The 27717-nt window shown below is 46.4% G+C and overlaps 1 protein-coding gene across 3 annotated transcripts in view; it reads left to right on the top strand.

Annotated features, from left to right (window-relative positions):
• EXOC3 (exocyst complex component 3) overlaps positions 1-27717 on the top strand; it is a 175298-nt gene that overhangs the window by 61950 nt on the left and 85631 nt on the right. For all 3 annotated transcript variants that reach the window (XM_078687789.1, XM_078687790.1, XM_078687791.1), the window contains 2 exons: positions 1923-2048; positions 19518-19618. In XM_078687789.1, the coding sequence (XP_078543915.1) occupies positions 1923-2048; positions 19518-19618 (227 nt within the window). The remainder of the gene's footprint in view (positions 1-1922; positions 2049-19517; positions 19619-27717) is intronic.

Raw genomic sequence — 27717 nt, 5'->3', positions numbered from 1 at the left:
AGAAAGTTGTTTGAATTTGAATTTATTTGCATTAAAAGGAAAAAGACATCACTGTTCATAAAGGTTAAAAAAAACTCTGATAAGGTATGATAATTAAGTCCTAACATTTGACTCAGGCCTTTTTCACATATTTGCGGTTGGCCGTTCTTTCTCCGGTCCCCTATGACAGTAACAACCACCTGGCTCCTCACATCTCCAGGATTACTTTAGTTCCCCTTCTACACACTGGTACTCTTTCTTTCGTAGAGTGCTTTTGCTTTGCAACTGTGTTGGAGAGTGTTTTTTCAAGGTCCTGTGTTTAAAATAGTCCAGTTTTTGGTCCTTACTAGGGCTGGGACAGGGCCAGTTCCGGGGTGCTTGGCAACCCTGATAAATTGTACAAATCTTCTGCAGCGGGCTGGGATTTGAGTTTTTTTTTCTGTGAGAAACATACTGCAGAGGCCTCATGGCAGGTGGTTACTTTTTCTCTCAGGCATAGTTCTCTGAGAAGGAGCCTCCTTTCAGTTGCTAAGGTTGGGCAACAGCACTGGAGGTGTAGCCGTGAATCACATTTGTAGTCACATAGTTGACATGCTCCTTCTGTGTTTTGGTTTGCCCAGGCCTGGCTTAAGTCCGTAATTGGAAGCGCCAGCAATCGTATGTACATAATCTCTCTTCTAGTTTTAGGGTTAAGCGGGACGGTAAGGTAGGGCTGAGGTTTGTTTACTAAATGTGAGTCATTCAGCGGGGTCAGGAAAGATAGTGTTTTTAATGAGGCCTGGTCTTCCTGGAACGAGACTAGTTAGACTTGTTTATTGATACACGATTTCCAGTTGGCGTATGAAATGCAAGGGAGAGCGAATGCTGGTTTGTTTATTTCAATGGAGGCCATGGCTCTTGTAAGCTGCTTATTCCATGGCGAGGCAACTTTTTCAAATATGTCTCTAAGGCAGCTCTTTAAGGATTCCCTTGGAGATCTTAGGATTCAAAAATAATATTTTTGAAAGTCGGCCTCATGGGTTAAATATTGTTTGACCAGCCCAGTCTCCAGCCTAAGTCTCGCCCTAGAAAGGTGTTTTGGGTGTTGAAAGGTTTTTTTATAGGAAGAAGGCTGTTGATAGGTTGGGCTCCAAAATGTGGGCCCGCACCGCCCATTATGTATGTAATATGCAAACCAAATTCAGCTATCTGGCCATCACTTGTGATTGGGGAGGTGCATCTTAGAAGGATTCTGAGGTTAACGGTGTTAAAGGCTTCCAGAATCCACAGAATGCCAGAACATTTTCATCTCACCCGTCCGTTTTATGGAGGCAGTCTTCCTTATACAGGTTTGGGTGGATTATGCAATTTCCCTTGACTGAGGACTCTTTAGAGGTCATGGATGATGTTGTTGGATTGAAATTCGGCATTTAATTTTACACAGAATAATATTTCAAGGAACTTGTGTAAGAATTAGTTGTTTTAGGTATTGTGGCATACTCTAGTGTTTTAGGAAAGGAGATTTAAATAAGAGGTGGTTGGTTAACAAGAGTTTAATAATCCTAACCCCGTGGGAGTAATAATGGACAATAAGGTAAGTTATAAAACATCTGCACCATTTTTAAATGTTTGTGAAGGCTGGTCCTGATTTGTGTTTTGATGATTCTGGAGGTTTTTGTGCGACTTTTGAGATGAGAGAAAATCTTGGGAGTCACTAAACACCAGGCTTGTTTAGTGGTTATGGTCGTGCACTCTTAGTTAAAGGCGACAGGCACTCTTACTGAGAATGTAATGATATCATGGAGTCTGAGAATTTGTGAATGTTTTTGCATAATTCCTGAGAGGGTCATAGCTCCTTTTGATAAAGCATAATATGTAAATATTTCTTAATATGGCTGCTATAGCGAAGCATTATTGTATTTGTTTACTTTCTCTGATTCATTCTCCTTGTTCACATTTTGCAGTCGAACATCATTGGCTGGTTGCGCAAAGCTCTGGAGACTGATAAAAAGGACTGGTTGAAGAATGCAGACCCAGAAGCTGACCAGGATGGGTATTATCAGACCACACTTCCAGCTATTGTGTTTCAGGTGCCAGTCTTTGATTTTGTTTAATTTTTATAAGGTTTTTACATCTTTACTTTCACAGTGTGAGCATATAATTAATTAGATGCAAACAATGAATGTTTCTAAATCGGTTTTGAGGGGCTTAAATAAGTTCATTTGACAGGGACATCCAAAGTAGCGTGTCCCTTTGGTCATTGTGAATATTAAAGCATTAGTTTGCTATCATCTCTCCGTAGTCGGAAAGAAAGAACAAAAGCCTGCCAGGATAATATGTAATACACACGTTTTCATTATAATGTGGCAGTGTTATTCGAAAAGTTCATAAAGCAAAATGTTTTTTTTTGGAGTAAGTTTGACAATGTTTGCTTATTTCCAGGGTTGATTGTTCTCCCTCCCCAACGAAACCTCTCAAGAGATAGAGACGAACCGTACTTTACTGTCAAGTACTGGCTAAATAAAGATGTAAAGGCTGTGAGGATAGCAATAAAAGGTGGGACAGGTGAGAGATCAGTAGCTCAGTTTGAGGATAAACACACCAATCACACCCCACAAATCCCAACACAGATCATTATATGGTGCTCTCCCATGGTGATTCTCCCTATCAGTGTCCACCCTCCTGTCCCCTTTTGGAGTAGCCTCGCATCCAGTATTTGCTGAAGCCATAACGCAGGTCCTGAGTCATGGTCGGCTGTGGTTCAGTGGGAAGTCCATTCCAATGTGAATGCCCACTAACATCCTCGCCGGCAGGTCCGTATTCTACAGCATTGGATCTTTCATAGATTAAAATGCTTGAATTATTTCCCATTTTCAAAGTGGGAGTCATCTGTAACCTTAAAATAGCAATTTAAAGCACTGGCAGCAGTGATATGCTTAGTCACTGACGACAGTGATAGCCATAGGCAGTGCTTACATTATTTGCACCGCCACCTCCTTATATTAGGCCCAAACTTCGCCAGTGAGATAGAAGTGCACTGTGACTCCCCTTTCCCAGAGGAGTTCACACCTCAGATTTCTACCCCATGTCACATGGAAGGGTTTTGCTGTACTTTAAACGACAGATGAGTCGACTTTCAAACTTTTTCTTTGGCATTATGTGTCTTTATGAACTTCTTGTCTCTGAAAAATGGCAACAGAAGACTTAACTAAATGAGGGATGTTAAATCCTTCAGATTTTTGTGACAAACTGAGTCTTCACAGAAGACCTTCACAAGAGATGTATATTCTGCCTCTTTCCTGACCAAAGCCTGTAAATTTGCAGAACCTTTTTGCTAAAAACCCTTAATGATCCTGAGGAAAGATTGCTTAGGTGGCTTCAGAAAACCAAGACATCTGAGCATCTCTCTTCAGGGCATGAGTCTGAGGCGAGCTCTTTCTAGATATGCGAGTAAAGCGTCGAAAAGAAAGCCTAATCAAGAGATTTCTAAACCCTCCTCTCAGGTAAAGGTTGATGAAATAAATTCACAAAAATGTGAGTAAACAAACTTCTGGTACGTCTTGTGGGAAGCTGGCTCTGTATATACTATACCAAACGGAGGTATAGCGTGCACAGAGTCCAGTGGAACCCCAAAGGTAGGCAGAGGTAAAAGTAGATATCACCTTACTCTCTATTTGTGTTAATGTGGGTGAGCAGTAAGGCTTTATCAGAGGGTAGTGTTAAGCATTTGTTGTGCACACTCAATCAGCAAATGATGTCACACACTCAAAGACTGAACTCAGACCAATTTTGTTTGTATGAATATATTTTTAAGTTATTTTATTTCTAGAACTAAGCCAAGCCTGGCACAGGTAAGTGAAATAAATGCTTTGCAAAATTTTAGTGTTTACAAGTGAATGCAAGTTCAAATGCAGTTGTTTGAAATACAGGTAAGTCAAGGTATTAAAATTACTGTACAGATTACTTTTTCGATTACTTTGTAAGTTACCTTTTCTACTCCGTGTGATATGCCTTGATATCACACTGAGACATTTCCTAGAGAGAAGGTAAGTAAAATCACTTTTGCACAATTGTAATTTTTTCGGTTTCCATACAAATCAACTCCACACTTAAAACATTTTTCAGAAAAAAAGTCAGTAGGTTTCTGTAAAGAGTAATTAAGTTAACTGTTACCAGGTAAGTACTCGGTCTTTGGTGTTGAGTTACTGGGGTTACAACAAGGGTTCCACCAGGATCAAGGATGCACTCTTGTTACACCCTCAGCAGCACTAGGGCGGCCGGGTGCAGAGTGCTGAGGCCCAATGTTATTCAATGGGCAATAGAGGGCCTCCCATTGGTGGTTTCTTACGAACAGGCCACTGGGTTGTGGGAGCAAAGCTCCTGGTGTTAGGCTCAGGGTAAAGGGGGATCGTAGTTATCACCCATAGCACACCCGCAGTGGCGGCTGGGCGCAGGGTGCTGTTTTGGCATCGGGTGCCCTTTTGATTGCAATGGGAATTCTCCGGTTTCAACAAAGACTGCAGGCTCGGGGACAAAGATATTTTGGAGGTGACCACTGTTTGGAGATGTAAGTTGGGATGCTGGGACACCGTTGGTTGTGCCACCCAAGGCCAGGGGGCTTCGGGTGCAGGGGTGTATTTAGTCGCCAGGTTTCTCTTACCAGCTCCGGTCGGGGAGATCCTCCAGAAAGAGGCTGCAGGCTTCAATGGGAGATTCGAGGCAGGCCAGAGATTATCAGATCTTGGGTCAGAATCGCCAGGGAGACTTCCTCGTTGTGTTGGGCCACTCGAACTCGGGCCGTGGGCGATGGGTGCAGAGTGGTGCAGACTCACAGATTTGGCCGGAGCAGGAGCCTGTGGGTGAAGAAATCCGCTGTTTACGGGAGACAATCTTTTCTTTTGAAGGCAGGGCAGGTCCTCTGGGTTCTTGAAGTTGCTGGCTACAGGACACATCGGAGTTTCGCTTTTGTAGGTTTATGGGGAGGACAGGCCGGTAGGGCTAGGGAAAAGTCAGTTGGCGTCCTCCTCTTCTTAGCTTCAGAGCGGCTGTTTGGTCCTTCTTCTTCTCTTCATCTTGGTTGTTGTTTTTCTGAGGAGGCAAGGTTCGGCGGTGCCCCATAATACTAGATTTAGGGGCGTTACTGGTAAGTAAAGGTTCGGACCAATGGGTCTCTTCCTTGGGGTGGGTACACCCCGTATTATGCCACCCTCCAGTGGGAGGGGGCCGTATGCTTCACTCTGGTTGGCTGGGTCCCCTCATCTGCAAGATGGTGGGGACTGAGAGTTGTGCTTCACCTTGCCTCCCCCCACCTGTGGGGTGGGTTGGCAGAGGTGGGCACACCTCCCTTCCTCACTTGGTTTTACCGCCGGTTCTCCCACCGAAAGTGTGGGTCAGAACCGGTGGGGACCAGTTGCTGGAAGCAGCAGAAGGACTGGGGAAGCTCACAAAGGCGGCAAGCCTTTTGAGCTTCCCCTTCGTGTACCCTGCCCATCCTGGGGGAGGAGGCTTGACATCTTGTCTCAGGATTTGCATTGTTTCAGACCCCCAATAGCAGCAGGCTCTCGACCCAGGTGTCCAGAAACATGTCTGGTGGTTGTAGCTGGGGAGCAGCCACTCAGCCTGGACACTAGTGTTAGGTCATTTTTCAGGGGGCATCTCTAAGATGCCCTCTGTGTGCATTTTTCATTAAATCCCACACTTGCATCAATGTGGTTTTAATGTGCTGAGAAGTTTGATACCAAATGTCTCAGTTTTCAGTAAAGCCATTATGGTTCTGTGGAGTTCGTAATGACATACTCCCAGCATCATATACTCTTAATGACATTACTGCACTTGCAATGTCTACGAATTGGCTTAGACTCTGCACCTGTACCCTCACCACTGGTATAGTGCACCCAGTTATAGGCGTGGCTGATCTATGCCAGGGCAGTGGGTTGTAGGCATGGCACACTGGGATGTGTGCCATGTCAACTCTTCACCACCTTCTGCACCAAAACACGCAGCCTGCAAAGGCAGTGTGTGTGTAAAGGTACAGGGCCTCTAAGGGTGGCACAATAAGTGCTGCAGCCCTCAGAGGCCTTCCCTGGTCACAGTATCCTGGGTGCCTGTGGTACCATTTACCAGGGGCTGACCTGTAGCCAGAGAGTGCCATTTGGGGTTTGTCTTAAATGCACACTCAGTCAAAGTACATCAGCAGTTCAGCAAAAGGTGGGGGCAACCAAGTAGAAAGAGGGCACTTTCTTACACGTCTTCTCCAGGAAAAGAGGGCAAGAAAAGACATTCCCTAACCTTAATGGCTCCAGCATCATCCCCTATAATGAAAAAGAGAAAGATAATCCCTCCATTGACAGACCTACTAACAATTAAGTCTGGAGATTTTGTTGATGACTCGTGTCTGGGCCTCCACGTCAGCGACCGACAAGGCAACAAACCATGGACCGGAGGTGGATTCAACGGCGGTGAAACCGTTGACAAGCCTCCCATCGATGACTGATAAAACACTTATGACGTCCTCTGACAAAACTACCATTTATGGCCCAGTCCACGGCCCATTTGCGTCAACCCCCATGTCATTTGTAATGCAAGCTAGTACTCCATTACGGCCAGAGCATACGTCCCCAAGCAAAGTATCACCTCACCCTCCAGCAAAATTAGTGGACTCAGAAGCAGAGGAAGACTAATTGGATCTAAATGATCCCTTAGGTGCAGCATATACTCCTAGACAGAGCCACATAAAGTGCCAGGAGATGAAAAAGGGACCGGAATATTCACCACAGCACCAACAACCACCTAAATCAAACCATTCACGTTATTTTCTCCCAACATTGGGAAGAATAACAGTACTATGACTGGCATTATGACGCATACGATTTGGCATAAGACCATTTTCAGCAGGAGACCCATGATGCATGTGCGGATCTAATCACTGACCTCAGGCTCACGATGAAGACTATTATACACGGTTCCCAACCACTTCTAAGCAGGCAGTATCAACTGTTCCGCAACAAGTGGCTAGATCTTTATTACCTGCACTACAAACAGTTCAGGAGGGAGAATAACGACCACTTCAAGATCCACAACTTGTTCAACAGTTCCTGGATGTTCCTCAATATCCTATCCAGTTGGACACCTCAGGTGATGGTCAGTATACCGCTGTAGAATAAGGAGAATTGCCTCTTATCAGGTCAGCTGAAAGGTGATGAGTAGGATGACTGTTTTGCCAGTTACAAACCCACCAACACCACCAGTAGATTCCCCATTCATGGGTCAAGAGCAGCAAAAAGATTCGACCTTGCAGTATTGGTAAAGGTAACTGACTGTTTCCTGTATGACTTGAAAGAACCAGTAAAGAGGTCAGTCAAATCAATTTCACTGGTGGGTAATTTTTGGCAGGAGTGCAAGAAACATATGCCAACCCCATCTACCGTAGCTGTAGAAATACTGTAGATAGATGAGGAATATAAGATCCTGGAGCATTTGCTGGTATGTGTTTTTGGTCTCTCTGTAATTATGCAGGACACTCTCAGAAAAACCAGGAACCTGAAGGCACCTTGCACAGTGCCAACATATTGAGAAGGTCACAGAATGTATATGACCGAGAAAAGATTCTTCTCTGTGGCAGCACTAAGAGTAGCTAAATCCATGGCGATTGTGGGAACGTTTGACTGGCAGAGGTGTTCCATTATAGCTACATTTTTAGTTCTCCTGCCAGCAGACAAACAATAAGAGGTTAAGTCTATCCTGCTCGAAGGAGAAAAAGCCTCCGCTGTGCTAATGGATTCGATTATGGACGTCTCTAATATAGTATTCATATAACTAAATCAAATCCAAAAAGGTGTTGGTGTGAACAGGGGGAACATGCTCCCAGATCCTGTCAGAAGAAGCCCAAAAACTATAGCAGTGGGTGATTCACTACGAGTCCCGCAGGCAGCTGAACATGTTCCCAGTAACATAAACTACCAGGCAGGTTTCCTCAGCAGAACATTAGAAGACTGTCGTGAGTGGGAGCTGAAGGATACCAGGCTAAATCCAATATTTCACAGACCGCAGCAAGAATTTCTGCTTTTCAACAATGGGCAACCACAAACAAATGCATGTGTGTATGCTCCTTTGGTACAGGATGTATGCTTACACCTTTCCATCAATTCCCTGATACCCAAGGTAATTGTAAAAATGAAAAACTTCTCCAAGGGGTTCACAATCAGCCCCTTCCCACGTCAAATTTCTAAAAAGCAACAGCACTCTTCCAATCCAGTTGAGGGTCTGAAAAGGGAGTCCGTTCTTAATAGAACTGTCCTGTTCCTTCCACTGTTCATTGGCACCTTTCCTGGAAGGAAAACCAAGAGAAGGTTGAAATTCCTTGTGATTCCTCTGGGAGGCTGCACACGTCACACCTCTCTCCTGGGTCCTAGTGTCTCCAGCTGCCTTGTCACCGCCACCATCTTGGTAGTTGGATGTTGAAACCCCATTTCACTTGTTAAAAAAATAAGTCATTGAGCTTGCTTGTTTGTGAGTAACAATCTGCACTAAGGGGAGTCATTGAAGAATGCCCTTCCCTCCAGCTGGACCATACCTCCTTTCGTTCACTTCCTACTATTTATCGGTTTGATTTTCCCCTAGCACTCTGAAGGGGCCATGGTGACGTTTGGAGCGAAGTAAAACTTTGTACAAGTAAGGAACAATGTGTAGACCTGTAAAAAGACTGCTTAGTGTTTAGCATGCTTTGGAACCTAACATCTGGTGGTCTTTGATAAATGTTTCACTATCCACGTTAAAGTTGCTGTTCGATGGGAATCTTCACCTTTTTTATGAGTTGGCAATTTAGTTTTCGTTTGTTTTTTGTACAAACATAATGTTTATTCCACTAATCCACATAACTGCTGTGTGGTATGTGAATGCAAATACAATGTGTTTAATCAACATCAGTTTACCTTTGCATTCTCTACTATAGTTGAGAGACGTGACAATTGGTGCTGTTGTCAGCAAAAGCCTTTAGTCTTAATTGGTTTAATGCTTTCCTCCATGCCCTATTTAGCAGCATCCTGAACGTGCAGTCACTAATGATGGAAGAATCTAGCTTCAAGGGAACTTCCAAGAAAGAACTCAGCGGTACAAAAGGGGGTGGTGATGGACGGAGCATCTCAACCAATCAAACACTCGCACCCAGTCAACAGATCTGGGTTTAATCCATCACCGTTCTTTAGCCCACTCTGCCACCCCAGTTCAGACATGGCCATATGCAAATCAGTCTGACCCTGTGCCTCATGGGAACAGTCCAACCCGAACTGCCAAGCCATGCCTTCCCTGGACCGGAAACAAGCTTCCTAGGACCGGTTTCTGGCCTTTCAGCCGTCTTCAGCCAGGCTTGCTTGAATCCAGTGGCAAAGTGAGCAAGGGACTCACGTCTGAGCATACCCTGCCAACTAATGGCAAACAAAGCGGTACCAAAGGGGGTGGTGATGGACGGAGCATTTCAACTAATCAAATACTCCCACCCAGTCAACAGATCTGGATTTAATCCATCACCGTTCTTTAGCCCACTCTGCCACCCCAGTTCAGACATGGCCTTATGCAAATCAGTCTGACCCTGTGCCTCATGGGAACAGTCCAGCCCGAACTGCCAAGCCATGCCTTCCCTGGACCAGAAACGAGCTTCCTAGGACCGGTTTCTGGCATTTCAGCCAGGCTTGCTTGAATCCAGTGGCAAAGTGAGCAAGGATCTCACGTCTGAGCATACCCTGCCAACTTATGGCGAACAAAGATATATGGTTGATGCTTTTAATTACAGGAACACTGAAAACAATCAGTGTGGCACTTTTCATGCTGTTTTTTATCCACATTAATTACGAGAATCCCCATTCGCGGAGGGAGACAGCGTTTGTTACCAGAGACACATCCTTATGAAATGTAAACATAAGTCAGACACGTTTGAGAGGCACAACCCTTTTACCTGTCATCATAATCCGTATTTTGATACTCATTTTATTATTATGATTATTTTTTGGTAAGTACTTTATTGCTAATGAGTCGCATGAAATAATTCCCATTCTGTGATGATTGCAAAAATCAGTTTAGGAAACGTTGTAAATTTTTTATTAGATATACAGTCTAAACTCACGTTAGTAATCATTACAACCAGCATTTTAGCTGCATATGCTTAAATGTATATTTTGCCTTTAAGACAATTTATTAAGGTTGAGAGCTCTTTCCTTGTACGAAGGGTGCCATAATTTCTCGGTCGGTGACCTCCTCACTTTCTATCCATTGACCTCTAGCGCGTTGGCAGATCTGTGTACAATTTGTGATAGAGACTTCTAGCCGCAGATTCCTTATCTAAAATGTATCCCCAGGCGTCACAGTGGATCAAGATATTGTCTGCTTCTGGTGCCCTGAGCACGACCACAGCGCCACGACCTGCACTGATTGCTGCGCCTGCTCCCCAAGGCCTTGAGGGAGCGCTCCCTCAAGCTCGTTGCTGTTTGACTTGCGATGCCATTTCAGTCTCAATCTCCGTTGAGATAAAGGTCCTTGGATTGGTCGTGAAGCCACCCCAAATGCTTGTCGTTGCACTTGAAGTTGCCTGGGCATTTGGGTAAGTCCCACATGCACAAAAAAACCAAGAAGTCAAGAGGTCTTCGACTTCACCCCAACTGTCGAAGTCATCCAATGAGGCGCAAGACCGTCTGCATTCAAGGCCTGACTCTGCGGTTTAGCCTGGGCCGTCTCCGCCCCTCCCCAAGCTTCCAGGAGCTGGAGTGACCCCTGGCCAAGTCCGACAATTTTATGAGGGCATACACCTGATATTTGGGTGACCCTCCTCTGCTTGAGCGCCTTGGACGGTATTTATTTTATTGTTAATGAAGCAGCATAGAATAATTCTCATTCTCCGATGGATTGCAAGAACTGCTTAGAACAGTTGTTAGTAATCCTTACAACCATCCTTTTAGCTGCATATGCTTAAATGTATATTTTGTCTGTGAGACAGTTAGTTAATGTCTGGAACCCTTCCTTTGCACGGAAGGTACAGTTATTCCTGTACTATCAGTGACCTCCACACTTCCCAATCATATTTCTATCCATTGACCTCTAGCCCTTTAACAGGTGAGTGTAAAATTTGGGATATTTGTTTCCTTTTGTTTTGGTCCACTTAAAGCTCTTCTAGAGGTTGTCTTGTCCATGTGTTTTACAGCTCAGGGTCACTTATCACCATAGGTACTGATACCTACAATTGCTAGCCTGGCTATAATATGTAGGCCATCTTCCCAGAAGTGGCTGTTGAAGAAACGTTCAATGGAAAGCACCCATAAACTAACAAAGTGGATCTGAAGATATGGGGACAATATCATTTACTCATTTTAATTGGAGCTTCCTAACTAATTGTGCAGCAAACACAAGTTACATGGTAGATTTCCTATAGGAGGTGCTACTTCGTAACATGTCAGAATCCATTCTGCAAAACGTTTTGTGCACAAGCCTCACAAATGTGGAAATTGTAAAAGAAATCAAGGTAATGTAAATTTTGGATCATGTGACCAACAGCCCACATTTGTCCATGAATTTTAAGGGCAATACATTTGAAAATGTGGACAACTTTTTAAAGAATGCTCTAGTAAGAATGGTATGTGAAAATAGTCGGTCTAATTACAGGCACTTCATTTTGTTGTGTTCGTTTAGAGCAGAATGAATCTTGATCACAGCCTACAGAGAAGAAGCTCTCAAAACAGAGCAATTATGAAGAGTAGAACAAAAGAACTGAAAATTACAAACACTTGAAGAAAGGAGACCAAGAACTTTCTTGGTAAATTGGGGACAGGAGAAAGTGAAGGTATACACTCTCTTTTGAAAGGGAGAGAAGAAGATACTTGTTCCACTTAATAATTTTCTTTAAAATGAAGACCGGCAATGAACATGATGTGGCTTGCAGGTGTTTTGCAAGAACAAATGGAACAAATTAAGTGCTAATCCATTTCTGAAAGATAGTTATACTAAAACGTGTAAAACCTATGGTGAAGAACACTGTGGGACAGGGGAAAAGCTAAGGATTATTCAAGCCGTTTAGAGAGGCTGAGATAGATAGTTGTATTAGCAAAACTATTTGATTGCTTACCAGTGATAAGTCGTTCAGGAAAGTAAGATAAAGGCACCTAGAACTAGTGGAAGCTGGTACGTACATCAAACTGTTGGTAGTAGTGAAATTAGCATTCAGCAATAAACGAAAGATTGGCGGACCCCCTTTACCACGTGGTATATTCTTATACAAAATATTTTATTCTTCTACCTGGTCAATTAAAATTGCCTGGAAAGAGATTTTTTGAGTGCCATAATAATACAGCAACAATAATAAATGGCTAACATCTACCAATATACCTTCTCATTCCCTGTTAGATCTCTTTCAAGCAAAACATTGTGTTCGAGGCATGTGGGCTGCTAAATTCATATCTTAGCATTAGATCGCCGCCTAGTGTTGGGCTCGGATGATCGCACATTGTTGTCCTGGAAGAGTCTTCGAAGTATCCTGAGATAGGTGGCTCCTCCCCTGGACTACAGTGCGCATGGGCATCGGCTCCATCCCCAGATTGTTTTTTTCCGCCATTGGGTTCGGATGTGGTCTCGACGTCTTACTGTCGGAACCAAGAAAAACTAACTTTTAGCGGCCAAAAGGCCTCGATTTTCTTGCTTCGGTATTGTCTGCGCACGGTCTCAAGTCTTCCGTCTCTTGGAGCCGGAATAAGCGGAGTTTTCTTCGCTCTCGGAACTTTGAGGCCTTCTCATCGCGACACGACTGCAAACCTTTTCGGACATGGAGCGGAGCCCGTTTAAGTACTGCCCGCTCTGTGGGTCCAAGTACCCACACATCGATCTACACCCCGTGTGTAACAAATGCCTTTCGCCTGACCACGACGACGGCAAGTGCAAGTTGTGTGCACAGTTCCGCTCAAAGAAGACTCTCAAGCTTCGGCGCGCGATGCGCATGGAAGCTAAACAAGCGGCCCCGGATCCGGAGAACATCTTCGGCGACCAAGACGAAGAGGACCAGGGTCATCATCTCCAAATCTCCCCACCCGAGACGGAGGTCGAGGCGGATCCGGGAGACGACGACGGAGTCGCGGGTCAAGGCCTTGAATACGTCGACGAGGTAGGAGACGACGATGAGATTTATGGGGCCGCGGCAGACAGCTCGGGGGACGAGCTCTGCCCCGAAGGTTACGAGGATACCGACCGGGACACGGGATCGCCTGTCGGCCTTACCCAAGACCCGTTGCCGCAAGCCACAGCCCCGCCTTCGGGCCCGGCCACGGACTTACTTGCTGAGCAGACTGTTTCGAAACCGAAACCATCGGGATCGACTACACCTAAAATGGCCGACCCGAAAACGAAACCGAAACTTAAGGACTCGAGTGTCCCTAAGATGGCTGCCGTGCCGGTGAAAACGACGGTGCCCGCTACCCCATCGACTCCGTCGACCTCCGGTCCGCAAAAGTCGAAGAAGTCCGTCGATTCCGATGCTGCGAAATCGAAACCGACGCCAGAGGAGGGGTCCTCCAAGAAAGATGGTCGGCACGGGTCAGCGGCTACGACGCCGTCCAAGCCCGCCAAAGTCGGCTCCAAGGAGGCTACGCCGGCACACGGAAAGAAGTCTGTGCCCCGAACACAGGAAGCGGAGGCGGTAAAGACAGGATCCGCGCCCAAAGCGCACAAGGCCCACAAGGACGTCGGATCCGAGGGAAAAATCAGACCATCCTCGTCAGCGCCGACACAAACTGTGAGTGAGGCGTCCCCCATAGCCGAATCACTGAAAAGAATCAGGGAGAAGGCCTTTGCCCCGTCGGCTCCGATACCATCGCCGCAGCCGCGAAAGGACACTCCAGCGAAGCCATCTGGGAAACTTCTCTTTATTTTGCCGCCGAAGGAGGCGCCGAAAGCATTTTCAACCAAATCGGCACTGAAACAGGTGATTTCTTCACCGACTGGCCCACTTCCACGTCAGGTACTCGAATCCGAGGACGATTCAGAGCATTTCATCGACGCTGACACAGGCAAACTGACCCTCTATAAGAGGAAAATCACTTCGGAGCCAGTGGACCCCTATGTCATCCCACTAAAGAAGAAGAGGGTGCCCCTTGACGCCTCAGGCCTCACGGAACCAATCCAGCCTCCTCCGAGAAGGAGCCCTACTCCCTCCCCAGAACACTCTGCGGGTGAGGGGTATGATGAGGACGAGCAGTACAATTTCCCAATCAATGAACCTGATGCACAACCGGATTCATATGATGACACTGGTGACCAGAACACCCAAGGTGCGGGGCAGGACCCGCAGCTTTTTAATGCACGGGCATCCCCGACTGAGGATTCAGCAGGTTTTCATGCACTACTCGAAAGGGCGGCAGCCAATCATGATGTGGACATGCATGCCGACCCGGTTGAGGAAGACTTCCTTTTCGACACTTTTTCAGTCTCTGAAAGGACAGTAAAGACACTGCCTATGCTTAAAGGAGTCCTCAAGCATGCTGGGGACATATTTAAGGAGCCTACAAGAGCGAGAGTGGTCAACCCTCGCATTGAAAAAAAGTACAGACCTGCACCTGCAGACCCCGCATACATTCGGGGACAATTGCCACTGGACTCTCTTGTGGTCGCCAATGCCAGGAAACGTGCCAACTCCCAGACTACGGGTGAAGCTCCTCCCCCAGATAAGGAATCCAAAGTGCTAGAGGCAGGGGGCAAAAGAGTAGCTGCACAGGCATCAAACTTTTGGCGCATCGCCAATACACAGGCGCTCTTGGCGCGTTACGATAGGGCGCACTACGACACCCTAGAACAGATTGTACAACACCTGCCTCCACAGTTCCAAGAGGGCACCAAACTGCTTATTGAGGAAGGAAAGCTAATCTCAAACGCAGCCATCAAGTGTGCACTTGACGCTGCGGACACAGCTGCTAGAGCTATCAACACTAGCGTTATGCTGAGACGACAAGCGTGGCTCCGCATCTCAGGGTTTAAACCGGATATTCAGACAACAATTCTTAATCAGCCAGTCAATCCTGATAGTCTGTTTGGTCCGGATGTTGACACCACCCTAGAGAAAATCAAGAAAGACACAGAAACTGCTAAGTCTATGGGGGCCCTACAGTCACAACAGTTTCGTGGCAGCAATTTTCGTCGCTCAGGTGCACGTGGAGTCACCAGAGGACAAATGGGTCAACAATCCCAGTTCTCAAAAGGTGGAGCACAATCCTCGTTCACAAAACAGAACAAGGGAGGTTACAGAAATAACAGCAACAGAGGTCGCGGCAGAGGAAACAACAGCTCCCGCTCCTCTACTCCAAGCAAACAGTGACTCTCTGTCACTGCCCCCCGACCACCTAACACCTGTCGGGGGGAGACTGCAGCAGTTCCTGCCCGTCTGGAGAAACATCACCACAGACAGGTGGGTGCGACAACTAGTCCAGTATGGTTATTGCCTAGAGTTGAAGTCCACTCCACCCAACATCCCGCCAAGGCAAAGGCCTATGTCCGCAGAGCACTTGCTCTTATTGCAGCAGGAAGTAGTGGTGATGCTGCAAAAGGGAGCAATCGAGCTTGTGCCGGTGGGGGAGGAAGGCACGGGGGTATATTCCCTGTACTTCCTTATTCCAAAGAAGGACGGATCTCTCAGGCCCATTCTAGATCTACGTCCCCTCAACCTGTACATACTATCAGAACATTTCCACATGCTTACACTACAACAGATTCTTCCCTTGCTAAACCAGGGAGACTTCTTAGCAACCTTAGATCTCAAGGATGCTTATTTCCACATTCCACTACACCCGTCACACAGGAAATACCTCAGGTTCACTATTCAAGGCAGGCACTACCAGTTCAAAGTCCTACCCTTCGGAGTCACAACAGCCCCGAGGGTGTTCACCAAGTGTCTGGCGACAGTAGCGGCGCACCTCAGGAGGCAGAACATCCATGTCTACCCCTACCTAGACGACTGGCTCGTGCAAGCCAAGTCAGAGCAACAGTGCGCCGCAGACATGTCGACTACAATTCACCTTCTTCACGATCTGGGTTTCTCCCTGAACCACCCAAAATCGCATCTTCAGCCGGCACATGTCCGGCAGTTCCTAGGTGCAACGATCAACACCCTGACGGCCATGGCTCAGCCAAACCAAGTCAGGATAGACAGCATGCAGGCTCTGATCCAAAAGTTCAGGCCACAACACTCGCTTCCAGCGAGAGTGTTCATGCAGTTGATAGGCATGATGGCCTCCTGCATCTTCATAGTCCCTCACGCACGGCTACATATGCGCCCGCTCCAGGAGTGCTTAGCGAATCAGTGGACACAGGCTCGTGGGCAATTGACAGACCTAGTGTTGGTTACCAGTCGGGCATACGACTCTCTGCATTGGTGGACTCCACACAACCTTTGCAAGGGCCGACTGTTCCAAGAGCCTGTGCCGCAGATTGTCCTGACAACGGACGCATCTCTCCAGGGATGGGGAGCTCATGTGCTCACTTACACAGTGCAGGGACTATGGACGACGCAGCAACAGAAGATGCACATCAACTATCTGGAACTGATGGCAATCTTCATGGCGCTCAAGTCCTTCATTGTACATCTGTGCAACAAAGTCGTGCTAGTCCGGACGGACAACATGACCGCGATGTACTACATTCAAAAGCAGGGAGGCACCCACTCGCCACAGCTGTCTCATCTGGCTCAGAGCATGTGGAAGTGGGCCATTCAGAGGAACATTTTCCTCATGGCAGAACACCTCCCAGGAAAGGACAATCAGATGGCGGATCTGCTCAGCAGGTACAGCCATCAAATGCACGAGTGGGAGTTACACCCATCTGTCCTCCACCCGTACTTCCGGCAGTGGGGTCATCCGGAGATAGACCTGTTTGCCACAAAAGAGAACGCAAAATGCCAACTCTTTGCCGCCAGGTTCCCTCACCCACAGTCGCAGGGGAATGCGATATGGATGAACTGGTCAGGCAAATTTGCGTATGCTTTTCCGCCAGCCCCTCTAATACCGCTGGTCGCAAGAAAGCTAAGGCAGCACGAGATGACTCTCATCCTAGTTGCTCCAACGTGGGCACGCCAGGCTTGGTACACCACGTTCCTCGAACTCTCAGTGGTGCCGCATCAAAGACTGCGCCTCACGCCCAGTCTTTTGACGCAGAACCATGGAGACATTCAGCATCCAGATCCGCAACAGCTCAACCTAGCGATCTGGCTCCTGAAGTCCTAGAGTTTGGATACCTTAACCTACCTCCGGAGTGCATGAACATCATCAAGGAGGCGAGGAAACCAACTACTAGAGCATGCTATGCTGCAAAGTGGAAGCGTTTTGTCATTTACTGTACAGCCAATGACATCAACCCGCTAGATGCATCTATCCCCAACATCATCTGCTATCTGTTGCATCTTTACAAGTGCAATCTAGCGTACACTTCCATTCGGATACATCTATCCGCCATAGCGGCTTATCTCCAGAACAGGCAGCACCTCTCTGTCTTCAGAGTGCCCGCCATTAAAGCCTTCCTTGAAGGTCTGAAACGAGTCATTCCCCCAAGAACACCGCCAGCTCCGGTGTGGAACCTCAATGTCGTTCTCACCAGACTGATGGGACCGCCATTTGAGCCACTGCACTCGTGTGAACTCCAGTTCCTTACGTGGAAAGTAGCTTTCCTTGTAGCTATTACGTCTCTAAGGCGTGTCAGTGAGCTGCAGGCGCTCACAATCCAAGAGCCATTCATTCAAATTCATCCAAATAGGGTAGTGCTACGCACTAACCCCAAGTTCCTTCCGAAGGTGGTGTCACAGTTTCATCTAAACCAAACTATTGACTTACCAGCATTCTTTCAAAACCCGCAAACGGTGGCGGAAAGAATGCTCCATACCTTAGATGTACGGAGGGCGTTGATGTACTACATAGACAGAACACAACCCTTTAGAAAAACAAAACAACTCTTTGTTGCCTTCGCACCACAACACAAAGGCAACCCGATTTCCAAATCAGGGATAGCCAGATGGATTGTTAAGTGCATCCAGATATGTTATCAAAAAGCCAAGCGCACTTTAACAATACCCCCCAGAGCGCACTCCACACGCAAACTGGGGGCATCCATGGCTTTCCTAGGGAACATTCCTTTAGAGGATATTTGCAGAGCAGCCACGTGGGTTACACCACATACCTTTACAAAACACTACTGTGTTGATGTGCATTCCAAGCAGCAAGCTGCTGTAGGACAGGCTGTTCTGAAGACACTTTTTCAGGTTTCTGCAGCTGGCACGGGCAACCGCCGCTGATGGAGGGACTGCTATGTATTCTATGCTAAGATATGAATTTAGCAGCCCACATGCCTCGAACTGAATATGCTACTTACCAGTATGCATCTGTTCTTGGCATGTAGGGCTGCTAACATTCATATCGCCCACCCTCCTCCCCGGTGCCTGTCGCAGCTGCAGATATACTATTGTATTCAATCACTAGCATGGACATCCTTTACACTTTTCACTCCATCTTCTGCCACAATGGCGAAAAACAATCTGGGGATGGAGCCGATGCCCATGCGCACTGTAGTCCAGGGGAGGAGCCACCTATCTCAGGATACTTCGAAGACTCTTCCAGGACAACAATGTGCGATCATCCGAGCCCAACACTAGGCGGCGATCTAATGCTAAGATATGAATGTTAGCAGCCCTACATGCCAAGAACAGATGCATACTGGTAAGTAGCATATTCATTAGTCCTTTTCTTATTGTGCTGAACTGGGAGGTTGAAGCTTCTGCCAGTCTGTTGAACTCCTTGAAATTAGACCGAGTGAAAATCACGAGAAAGGGTTGTTACCGGCTAAGTGTTCAGTTACTTTATAATATGTTTTTTTGTTGTTCTGAATGTGAAGCGCTGTGAAACCTTTATCTCACTAGTGCACATTAAAATAAATATCTGGAACTGAAGCTTGTCTCCTTTTTTTTTTTTTCTTGGCTTATAGTATCATCATATAAATTAAACCATTATTCCTTTACCTTGCATTTGTTGTTCTGTTATGCTTCTGCGACAATTGGACAGGTGTTTCACACTCTGAAAGCAAAAAAATAAAATAAAAGGAGAGCATCTGTCTAGCATGTTGACAGGAGTAAGGGTGTTAGGCATTGACAACTGCTACATTTTGATTTTGACCCTAAAGGAAAAGTTATTTCCAAGTAAGATATTGGTAGATAGCAATTTGTTTACATCATGGCCTGTCAATTCAAATCGAACCATCTTCTCAGAATAAAGGTTGACACAGCAAGACTGAAATGGGATATGTGCTCTACACCAAAAGTAAATAAAGTCAAAGCGAAATATATTACATTTGTTCAAAGTGCCTCTAAAATCCCACAAATCTTGAAAATAATATTGACCAGGTGAAGAATTTAAAGATTAGTTAAACTCCCACAGAAAAATGCCCACAGCGTAATATTCTCAAGACAGTTGATTAGCTGTTAATTTTACTGAAAGATTAGAGCCTTGTCCACAGATATAACATTTAGTTAACCCTGTTGTATAATTTTCTCTCCATTATAGATGTTTGAGCAAAACCTCCAGGTGGCCACACAGATCAGCGAAGATTTGAAGAAGAAGGTGTTGTTGCTGTGTTTGCAGCAAATGAGTTCATTCTTGATGAGGTAGGTTGCTAAAGTATTATGATTTTCCTGTTTACTTCCTTGGTGATCCCAGAGACACAGAACTAGGTTATTGTAATTTTGTTTTGTCCCAATTGTGCCTTCCGTTTGCAGCCAACTCTAAGGTTGAGCCTATACACTCTAAACAAAAGTATCTGATGTGCATACTTACTGAATATTTTGTGTTTTTTTGGGAGTGGACCCATCTTTTTGCCAAGCTGGGGTGTAGTTTTAGAACAATTACGGTTTAATTGCCAGGCCACAAATGGGTTCCATCTTCTCTCAACTGAGATGACCTCACGTTCCATATCTAATTTATTGATGTAACTCACAGACTCAAGCCAATCTGACACCACTGGTGAGATGGGGTGATCCATCTCTTACAAATGTCCCTTCTTGCAAGTACTATCAAGAAAAAGATCAGTAACTCGTACTTCCTGCTCAACTAATCACACAGTGATAATAGGTCCATCCCAAATCATATCAAGCACTGGCTTACCTCAACGTCAGTTCCAATGATTACCTTTAGGACTCTTACTTACCTCACTCCAAAAAAATATTAGTGCTGGGCAGTGTATGCACATATGTTTATCATCAGTTTCTGGCCAGCCACACCTCATATCTTGGATACTCTTGTGTAAATGTGACCAGTTCCAAAGGGGGTCCAGTAGGCTCTATGGAGAGTGAACAGATGATTATTTTTTTAATGGTGTGGATTTTACTTTAATAAATTCAGAGATACTTGCCAAAGTTTTTCTTTTGCCAGCTCTGGGAGATCTTTTCCCCATAGCAGATGTGGATCTGCCATCTTCTTATCTTCCGCAGCAATGATTTCCCAACACCACAGAGAGATTTCTTTCTTAGGTTGCTGTGTATCCAACAACAGATCAAAGGGGTTGCACCGAGCCCAGTAGCTCACCTCTGAAAGCTTTTGGGATGTCCACCAAGAACATAGCTGCAGGCCTTTGAATTAGTAGACCCTCGCCCTCCCTACCTATTGGAAAGGTTGAAAAACTCCTGTTAGGTAATTGGAGCTGCTCCATTCCTTTGATCCCCTAGGTGGTACAATTCCCATTCCGAAGAGGATGCCTGAGCCTTGTATTTCAGCCTCTTGGTAGTCCCGGGAGAACCCAAATGGGAGCCAAATCCACATTAACTATAATAAGTATCACCTCTGCAGCCAAAATAACGAAGACTTGCGTGGACTCTTCTTTTTCCCCCAGAAAATTAATCTCTGATGGGGCACTGCTAGTTATACTCATTATTTTTACCACAACAACTTTGCCCCTAGAAATGTACTGATCATTTGTTCGCATTAATGCATTTTGGACTCTGTTAATTGGCATAGCAGAGGACTATGTTATACTATGCGGAGGGTGTTTTTGCCTATGATTATGTCCCATCGCTGTTGATAGAGTTTGTGGTGTAGTGGATAACGATTTTTGTAATCATTCACACTTTGACCACAATCCTTGTGGCGATAGTGTGAATAGTCTCCTAAAGATCCACAGCCTCATACTCAGCAATGACCTAGCAACAAAGGGGATTCTGAATGAGGTAACATTCATGGAGCGAGGGAAGGTGTCTCTGATGGACTTTACTGCACTCTCCAAGGCGTGGGTTGGGAAGGTATGCAAGTTCCAGATTTTAGAGAGTCATATGGGTGACCATAACCCACTTTTTTTTTTAGGTTTTAGCTTCGGGCTTCTGTCGATGTCTACTAATAAGATGGTCTGCCCAATTGAGTACACAAAAAATAGGGCTAACACTTACTAAGCATCATCATGTACAAAGATATAATAAATGGATTGACAAGACGTGCACAGAAGCGCTTAGCTCCTGCAAACAAGCCCTTAAAAGCTCGCCAAAGGCACCGTTCGGCATGAGGAATTGTAGGAAGCTTTACAATGAAGCCATCACAAGATGGAAGAAAAGATTAGGAGGGAGGCTTTAGGGCAGCTAGCTGTTGCCTGGGAGCAAATTATGTGCCACAATTTTGGAAGGTAGCTAATGCATCCTCCTTTTCAAACAGTCCCACTACCAGCATTGATACGACGATCCATGAGCATCTCTGGGTCAATCATTTCACGAAACAGTTTACTCGAATGAAGCAGAACCCGCTGAGTATAATGCCATAGAGGATTCATTAAATCCAGAGGCTGAAGAATAATTCAAATTCTCCCTTGGGGATATCATTTTCACTTTAAAAGGACAACCCAGGAATAAAGTACCGGGACCTGATGGTGTTCCCGTTGACCTGATTAAGGAGAATGTATGACGTTACAACGCATGCCTTTACAACACAGTTTTTACATCGCAACATCCTTTACAACGCATACATTTACATCACATCTTTTTAAAACTACATTTACAACGCATTCCATTACATCGCATTATACCTTTACAAAGCATACCTTTACAACGGCTACCATTACATTACATTTAAGGTAAGTGTTGGATAGTGTTGGAGTAAAAATTACTATTCTAACTTCAGGGACTGCAACAGTAGGGTAAGTGTTGGATAGTGTAGGGGTAACAATTAGTATTATAACTCCAGGGGGTGCAATAGTAGTAAGTGTTGGATAGTGTAGGGGTACTATGCGTTGTAATGGTATGCCTGCATTTTAGTGACATGCGTTGTAGTGTCATGCGTTGTGGTGACATGCAATGTAATGGATGCATAGTAGTGACATGCATTGTAAAGGATGTTGCAATGTAATGACTGCATTGTAAATGTAGTGCGATGTAATGACTGCGTTGTAAAGGTTGTTTCCCGTTTAAGGACAATCTGGTACTCTGGGTCCCAATACTGCTGTAATTCGAGGTGCAGGACCCCCCCCGCCTTCTCAAATCTTGGTCCAGGGCAATTCTTGTACCAATTTTTAAAAAGAGAGAAAGGAGTGATCCCCAATGCTACTGGGCAATATCTTGAATTGACTCCACGGCGAGTCTTGCTAGACCAACTTGACACATGAGCAAATGAGAAGTGCATTTTAACATCTGCACAATACAGGTTCAGGATGCCTCTTTTTGTAATTTATGCACCGAAGTACAGCTTTTGACAATGTTTCTAGGGGGAGGCAGTAGAAATTGCTAATAAAGGAGCTAATCCAGAAATTGGCCACCTCCTCTCCCAGTGTTGCATGCAGATGGAAAAGGTAGCATTAGGTTCAGGCCAAATGGGGGTTGCAACCCATATATAAAGATTAGGAAGGGGTCAGGCAAGGCTGTGTACTGGCCCCCTTTCTTTTCAGTCTCTACATTAATGACTTAGATGGCGTCCTGATAGATGCAGCAGCTGGCTGACCACCCCACTTCCCCCCAAGATGGGGACCCCGAAGGTTACTTGCACTCATGTACGCTGATAATTGCGTGCGCATGGCTGAAACGGGGAGGGGTCTCCAGTAGCTTTAGTACATTAGTCCTACAGGGGTTCTTCATCACCCTTTTAATCACACCCTATTACTCAACCCACTCCTTTTCCCCATCTACCCAGTCTTAGCTGGTAGGCCAACCTAGCCCTTGTGGACTTCATCTCAGAAAGAAACTGCAAACAGAATTTCAACTGAGAAAAAAAGGATTTCCATCCTTATTAAGTAGTCATTTTCTTTTTCACTCCGTATACAAAAGCCTGTGGAATTTCCAGGAAATTACTTTGTCTCTGCTTGAGCAAAAAAATGCTAATCAGATTTATGACACCAGGAGGGTAAATGATATAAAAATGTATTACATGATCATTTTAATGCTGTCATAGAATAAAAAGAGAAACACAGGTATCAAGTGGATACTTTTGTATTAAAAAAACCTGAAATAGTACTAAATAAATATTTACATGAAAAATATTATGTAATAAACTACCTGTTGTAAAGAGGCAACATCACCATTATTGTGTGATATCTTGGTGTATATAATTGCCATTCATTATTTTGCCATTAAAATCAGCAGAAGCTCCTTCAAGAACAATTAGTCCATTTTAATTCTTCAAAGGGCACATTTGATGGATTAGGATTTTGATGGGTTAAAGACTGTCCGTTTCAAGGTTGGTCTGGTTCGCAGTATACTGTTATGTGAAGCCTTCGTTGACCTAGGCTTCACGTTTTAACCTCTTGTATGGCGTTTGTTTGTGATCATAGAAGAGAGGATTCTGTAGGTGGGCGAGTGCGCGAGATTGAGATTGATTATGCATGCTTCACTTACAGGCCAAAACTTTCTCAACCCAGCTAAATGTGTTGTAAATCAGCATACAGATTGGCCCACTCAATGTGACTGCCTAACCAAGCTGCCAAATGACAGTAATTATTTTTCACATTACAATAATTTTGACTTTACCTAGAACTATGACAGCTTATCCCAGTCATTAGTGCATTGGTACAGTCTCTCCTGGTTTACAGCAATGTGGTACAGCTGACTTTACTAGAAAAAGTGATCAGTCGCTCAGACACTGCAGAATACTTTTTGGAGGCTTGTATTTTCTACCGTTTTTTGTGCCTCTAATCTCTGGAGTTTGGTTATTTGGCGCTGCTCGCTCTGCTTGTGCCAGAGCCCCGACTAGGATCTTTGTTTTGTATTTAAAAAATAATTCTGCTGCCTGTGCTGTGCCCTAACTCGTCGCGCTCGCATATTGGCTTGCAGCCATCTTGTTGTTGTTGTGGCGACCCCCAGACCGGCTCTCCGCCCGCTCCCCGCCTCCAAGATCATCCTCCCTCCCACTGTGTATATCCTGCCCATCCCAGCGCTCGTAGCGCTGTGACCGTCCCGAGATCCCCGAAGGAGGTCGCTCCCCTTGCTGCTGGTATCGTAGCGCTGCTCACACCGCCTGTGCCTGTGCCTTATTTGCTGAACAGTAATCACTGATTTATGTAATTAGCGCTGCTCACGCTGCCTGTGCCTGTGATTACCGGACTTTGTTTACATAGCGCTGCTCGCGCTGCTTGTGCCTCTAATCTCTGGAGTTTGGTTATTTGGCGCTGCTCGCGTTGCTTGTGCCAGAGCCCCGACTAGGATCTTTGTTTTGTATTTAAAAAATAATTCTGCTGCCTGTGCTGTGCCCTAACTCGTCGCGCTCGCATATTGGCTTGCAGCCATCTTGTTGTTGTTGTGGCGACCCCCAGACCGGCTCTCCGCCCCGCTCCCCGCCTCCAAGATCATCCTCCCTCGCCCTCGCCCCTCCCACTATCCATATATGACAGAAACATTTACGCGCAGCGGTCACGCGCAGCTTTCGCGCCCCATGCGCGCCGAAGGTGCGCCAAAGGTAAGCCCGTCTACGCCCGTCCGCGCCTGGACCGCACCCAGCGCCTGTCCCCCTGGTCCCCGCCACACCCAACCCACTAGAGTCACTTATGATGCCGCAACTCTCCTCGCCCTCAACCCCGGACGCACACCTCATTGCTGCGTTGCCATCCCTGGACGTACCCACGGCCCTTTCGCCTGTCTCTCCTGCACGTTCAACTGCTCCAGAACCCTCTCCAAATCCACTCCCTCCGTACAAAGCACCGACTCTGACCACCTGAAATGCATACTGCTTAACACCCGCTCAGTCCACAGACACGCAACTGAACTCTGGGACCTACTCGACACTGCGTCACCGGACATCGCCTTCCTCACAGAAACATGGATGAACACATCTTCAGCACCCGACATCGCCATAGCCATACCGGCCTCTTACAAGATTATCCGTAAAGACCGCACCATTCAGACAGGAGGAGGCATCGCCATCATTCATAGGAACACAATCAAAATCACGACTAGCTCCGACGACAATCTTACAACCGCCGAACACCTCCACTTTCAAATCCACACCGACCCTAGGACCACACTCAGAGGCACCCTCATTTACAGGCCTCCAGGCACCCGCACTCAATTCAGCGATGACATCACAGAATTCATCACCCCACATGCCCTCGCCTCTGAGAACTACATTATGTTAGGAGACCTCAATTACCACCTTGAAAACAAACACGACAACAACACCACCACCCTTCTGGACAACCTGAACAACCTCGGACTCAAAAAACTTGTTGATACCCCCACCCATATAGCCGGACACACGCTCGACCCTATCTTCACCTCCAGCAAGCACATCTCCTTCGACCGCACCACAGCTCTCCACTGGACGGACCACACCTGTGTACACTTCAGCTACAAAACTACCCTGACCCACAACCACCCACAACCTATTCCTCGGAGAAACTGGAACAAAATCACCTCCGACCAACTCCTCGCTTCACTCAACCAAAACCATCCCACCCTCTCATTGGACCCTAACCAAGCGGCCACCAATCTCAAGCAATGGATCACCCACAGTGCTGACGATTTAGCACCCCTGAAAAAGCACCAGATCAAATCAGCCAGCAAAAAGGCTCCCTGGTTCAATGATGACCTAAAAAAATCCAAGAAGCTATGCCGCACCCTGGAGAAAACATGGAGAAAAAACCCAACCAATGACAACATGACCACCCTCAAGGCAGCCACCCGCAAACACCATCAACTGATTCGTTCAGCCAAGAAATCAGCATTCAAGGATCGTCTCGAAAACAACACTCACAATAGCAAGGAACTTTTCAACATCGTTAAAGAATTCACCAACCCCACCGCAGCATCCAATGACATCACTCCCTCCCAAGTCCTCTGCGATGCGTTATCCTCCTTCTTCTACAACAAAATTGCAGACATCCACAACAGCTTCGAGAATATTCCCAGCGATCAACACTCCCCACCCCCCGCAGATCCTACTCCACCAACTAACATCCTTAGCGCCTGGAACCCAATCACCTCTGAAGACACCATCCGACTAATGAACTCAATCAACTCTGGCTCGCCAACCGACCCCTGCCCCCACCACATCTTCAACAAAGCCGACTCCATCATCGCACCCCATCTCCGTGATGTCATCAACTGCTCGTTCAACTCTGCCACCTTCCCAGAAAGCTGGAAACATGCCGAACTCAGCGCCCTTCTGAAGAAACCCACAGCAGACCCCTCTGAACTTAAAAACTACCGACCCATATCCCTCCTCCCATTCCCGGCCAAAGTCATTGAGAAAGCCGTCAACAGCCAGCTCGCCGCCTTCCTTGAATCCAACAACTCCCTCGACCCCTCTCAGTCCGGATTTCGGGCCAAACACAGCACCGAAACCGCCCTCATTGCAGCAACAGACGACATCCGAAATCTACTGGACAACGGAGAAACAGTGGCCCTCATTCTACTCGACCTCTCAGCCGCTTTCGACACAGTCAGCCACAGCACCCTCATACAACGCCTCAGCAACATCGGCATTCTAGGCAAAGCCTTGGACTAGATCACCTCGTTCCTAGCTGGGAGAACTCAGAGAGTCCGACTTCCCCCATTCAACTCAGAGGCCACTGAAGTCATCTGTGGAGTCCCACAAGGATCCTCACTCAGTCCCACCCTCTTCAACGTCTACATGAGCCCACTCGCATCCATCGCGCGTCAACATAACCTTAACATCATCTCCTACGCTGACGACACCCAGCTGATCCTATCCCTCACCAAATACCCCAACACCGCCAAAACCAATCTGCACGAAGGCATGAAAGAAGTAGCCAAATGGATGAAACACAGCCGCCTAAAACTCCACTCAGACAAAACGGAGGTGCTCATCCTAGGATCCTCCCCATCTGCCTGGGACGACTCCTGGTGGCCTTCCGCCCTGGGCACAGCACCCACTCCCACAGACCACGAACGTAACCTTGGCTTCATCCTAGACTCCTCTCTCTCGATGTCCAGACAAGTCAACGCAGTCTCATCCTCCTGCTTCAACGTACTTCGCATTCTCAAAAAGATCTTCCGCTGGATCCCCCTCGAGACAAGAAAGACCGTCACCCACGCACTGGTCACAAGTCGACTGGATTATGGTAACATCTTATACGCAGGAATCACAGCAAAATTACAGAAAAAACTCCAACGCATCCAAAACGCATCAGCGAGACTCATATTAGACGTCCCTCGCCAAGATCACATCACCGGACACCTAAAAGACCTCCACTGGCTTCCCGTCAACAAAAGAATTACGTTCCGTCTTCTCACCCACGCACACAAGGCCCTCTACAATCTAGGACCCGAATGCCTCAGCACTCGAC

The sequence above is a fragment of the Lissotriton helveticus genome, chromosome 4_1, assembly GCF_964261635.1.
Source record: "Lissotriton helveticus chromosome 4_1, aLisHel1.1, whole genome shotgun sequence".
NCBI lineage: Eukaryota > Metazoa > Chordata > Amphibia > Caudata > Salamandridae > Lissotriton > Lissotriton helveticus.
This window is presented reverse-complemented; position numbering and strand designations above follow the sequence as displayed.